This window comes from Lactuca virosa, chromosome 6 (genome assembly GCF_052849685.1).
Source record: "Lactuca virosa cultivar CGN04683 chromosome 6, Lactuca_virosa_CGN04683_v6, whole genome shotgun sequence".
Lineage (NCBI taxonomy): Eukaryota > Viridiplantae > Streptophyta > Magnoliopsida > Asterales > Asteraceae > Lactuca > Lactuca virosa.
The window spans coordinates 149,692,907-149,697,194 of NC_136431.1; the positions used below are offsets into that span (position 1 = coordinate 149,692,907).

Here is a 4,288-nt window from a genome sequence, read left to right on the forward strand (position 1 = left end):
AGATGATGAAGATTTTGAGCATCATGAGTGTTCTTGGACTTGTTTGCTGTAAAATTTCGTGGTTCATAGAGGGAGGAAGAGAGAAAATGTGTGTGAGAGTGTGAGAGAGAAATGAGAGAGAATGAGGGAAGATGGAGTGTGAGAGAGAAGAAGAATGATTTTGTGTTGGGAAGAGGAGAGATATGGGGAGGGAGATCCGAATTTTCAATGAGGAGAGAGACTCCCCACCTCTTCCATTTACTTTATATAAATTTGCCTCAATTTTTATAAATTTTCCCATTTTTTATAAAGTGTGAATTAAGCCATGATTTGTTTTATTAAATTATTGATTTAACTTGTTAATTAGGAATAAATATTCATAGTTTAAAATTTATTTTCCTTGAATTTATTTTCATAATTTTGATTATTATAAGATAATATTAGAAGCTTCATAATTATTTTATAGAATTTTTAAGGTTAAAGTTTATAAATGTGAGTTTTTAGGGCATTTAGGGTTTTTAGGGTCTTGAGATTTAATAAATATTTGGATATCAAAATAAATTGAATTATTTGAGATTTCAATTTATGTTAGAGTTTCATAACTCTTTTCTAGTTAAAAATAATGTTTGTAATTTATTTTTATCGATTTATTGGCATTCTGTGTAGTGGTTTCGAGATTCAAGCGAAATTGAGGAATCAAGTATACTAGTCCTAGTTTTCAACTCTGACTTAAGTTTCTATGAGACTTTGACCTAATTTCTACTTCCAGGTCAAGTGCATGATGTGTGAATATGATTCATGAAATGGTGTTCGAGTCAAACAATGACCCGAATATGGATAGTCTCTACAGTTAAGTAGTTATAGAATTCACATATCAATGTGAAATCTATGCACACTATCCATTGATTCTAATTGTTTCCAAGTTTCTAGTAGGTTATAACTTAGCTTCTAGTTACTAAGTCTAGTATGTGTAGTGCCTATATGTGCAACTAAGTTTAGTCAAATCTAAAACCGACTCGAAATTTGACGACTGTCACACGGATGGACAGGCCTAATCCGGATACAAAACACAAGCCCATGACGCAACACAATAAGACCCAACAACAACCTTGGGTTTACCCTTGCCAATCACAGATTCATCTAATGAGACTTTTGTTTTCGAATTTTCATTTAAAACACTTTTAGAGGTTGATGATGAATGACTGGAAACAGATTTGGGCACCCATTGAGTTTTAGGTTTTTGAAAAGACACATGTGATTTTGAAATATTTTTCTTTCCTTTTTGCTCTGAGCATCTGGACTTTTGACCATTACTGGTTGAAAATCTAGATTCTCCTTTTGACGAAACCGATCTCGACGTAGCTTTGTTCGATTTAGGCAAATTATTTGTGACTTTATTTTTAAAAACCTGTCTGTTTGGTTGAAAAACTGTCCTTTTTGTATTATTATTTGCCTTCCATTCATCATCTCGAGGACAAGATCTCGAGGACTTTCTACTTAAAGACCTTCCACGAGATTCGTTCTCTCCTCTTGGGGACGAGTAATGCACAAACATTCGATAGAAACAATTTCGAGCAATAGGACCTGCAGTACCACAATTAAATCAGATTTGCTTATTATTACTAGACTTGGTACCATTCTTATCAGTTTTAGAATTTGACACAGAGTTATCACAAACATTAGTCGAAGATATCACATTATCACTAGACTTGGTACCATTCTTATCAGTTTTAGAATTTGACACAGACTAAACACAAACATTAGTCGAAGACATCACATTATCACAAACAAAATCATCAGATATAGAATTTGACACAGACTCATCACACATTTGAACACCAAACTTAGACACCAAATTATTTGACTCAAACCTCTCAGCCTCTTGCTCCCCCTGGATTACTGACACATCTGCACTTGAAGTAGAAATGTTAGTATCCAAAACCCTAACACTAGGTCCTGTAGCCTGTTCACCAACAGGTTTGCCATAAACCATATAAGGTTCTCTGTCGATCTCTTCTTTTGATAAAGGAGTAACAGAATATGAATGATTAAATGGAGGAGGGACACTCTCATATCCTATTCCTATTTGTCTTTGGTCCCTCCATTGCATTTGTTCCTCAATTATTTTTGCAACCCTTTCGCTTGACACATCAAATTTTTTAAAATTAAAATCAGCATTTTCAAAACGAATTTTCAATGTGTCAAGTTCAGCGGTTACAGCAGCAAGTTTTCTTTTAATATGATCATAATTCTCACACTTGTTGCTGTAATCTTCTTGCAATTTTTTGAAATCTTTTATTTTGTTTTCTAATTGAGTTTTCAAAGGTTTCTGATTTTTCCTGAGTGTATAGCCTTCATACTTAAGGTCCTCGTTCTCTCTCTTAATTATCTCATTTGGTCACGTAAGAATTGAACAGTTTTAATACAAGATTTAGAGCAACCTAGTTCACTAACCTCAAGTTTGGCAGACTCTGGTGTGGACTGAACCATCAATGCAAATTGAAGATTCATCATTTCCACCTCAGGATCCATTTCAGCTTCTTCTTCCGCACCATCATTGATCTGGGCAAGATGAGCATTTTCAGGTCCTGAAACGTTCAGGGCTTGAATTTGATCTTCCCAATCAAATGATTGAGCCACCATAGCAAGATTTGCTGTCTGATTGGTGACATTAGATCCCCTGTTGTTGTTCACCGGCACCAGAGTTCGTTCAGTATTTTCTCTTCTATTTGGTTTTGGACATTCTCTGGCGAACTGTCCAGGTTCATGACAGTTATAGCACCTCAGCTTTCCCTTATTAAATCCCACCTTCTTGTCAGAATTCACTCCCCAGTTGTTCTTTCTGGTTTTCTTTGCAAACTGTTTTGCTCTAAATACTGCCATTGCCATTTGCCACGTGATATACATTTCTTCAACATCTTCTGGATGAACTTGATCCAGATCAGCAAATGACAATTGAGGGGAAAGTTCTCCTGCTACAAAAGCATTATAACAATTCACAAGTCCAGTAGCAAAGGCCATATTTTCATCATTTTCTTTGGATACCGGAACTTGAGAAGTATTTCCAGGAATCTGAATAGATGGAATTGAAGATGAACCAACTTGTTGAAAAGGAGTTGGAGTGTGAGAAACTTGAACGTTTTGCACGGATGTAATGACATATGATGTGGACTGATGAGCAGGGAAAGTCTGAACTTGATGAGTAGTGAAGGATGAAAAAGCATTGTTGGATTGAATGCCAACATTAGCAGAAGAGTATGAATTAACGTGATTAATTTCTCTCTGCTTGTCATCTAGATCACAAGATTTAATAATCGCCATTGTCTCAGCTAGACTCAACCGATTCAGATCTTTAGTCTACTTTATCACAAATATATTCATATCCCAAGATTTTGGCAACGAATTCAAAATTTTTTTCTTGATTTTGGATTTTGTAACCAGAACGCCAGCAGAACTCATCTCAGTGGTGAGAGTGATGAACCTTTGCAGTTGAATTTCAAGAGATTCCCCCAATACATGATTGAACATGTTGAACTTTTGTCTCAACATGTCTTGACGACTTTGCTTCATATCTTCATTCCCTTCATATACTTCAATCAATGCTTCCCATAACGCTTTTGGAGAAGTGTACTCATGAAAACCCTGTGCAAATTCTGGAGACAAAGCCATGGTAAGAGTAGCAAGTGCCTTTTCTTGTTCGTCAACTTTTTCAAAATCATCATCAGTATAGTTTTCAACTTGCTTGTCTGTAACAGTTCCATCTTCAAGTGTTGTGGTGATGCGAATTGGTCCTCTCAAAATGCTTCTCCAAATATTGAAATCTTTCATCTTGATGTATTTTTCAATACGATACTTCCATTCAGGAAAACCTTCAGCGGATAACAGTCTAGGAATGCGTGAGGTGGTACCCATGATGGCATCCAATTCATGATGAGCAGACATAGTTTGAGATTCCATTTTTTTTAATTTTGTTGTTTTTTTTAATTGAAAATAAAGAAAAATTTAATCAAAAGGGTAGTTTACGGTTGAAGAATTTTGACCGTAAACACAGTTTACGGTTGAGAATACAATATGAGTTCACGGTTGAGAATACGATATGAGTTCACGGTTGAGAATACGGTATGAGTTCACGGTTGAGAATACAATATGCGTTCACGGTTGATGAATACGGTATGAGTTCACAGTTGATGAAGATGGTCTGATTACGGTTGATGAAGATTATCTGATTACGGTTGATGAAGATCTTGAGATTACGGTTGAATTTAGAGTTCACGGTTGAAACTAATTTGACCGGAAACACCCAAATTTT

General features: G+C 35.6%; 1 protein-coding gene across 1 annotated transcript; it reads right to left on the minus strand.

Moving 5' to 3' along the window:
• Nucleotides 1–3,336: 3,336 nt before the first annotated feature.
• LOC145122000 (uncharacterized) lies at nt 3,337–3,921 on the minus strand. Its single transcript, XM_079057680.1, has one exon. The coding sequence runs from the start codon at nt 3,919–3,921 to the stop codon at nt 3,337–3,339; it is 585 nt and encodes a 194-aa protein (XP_078913806.1).
• Nucleotides 3,922–4,288: the final 367 nt, after the last annotated feature.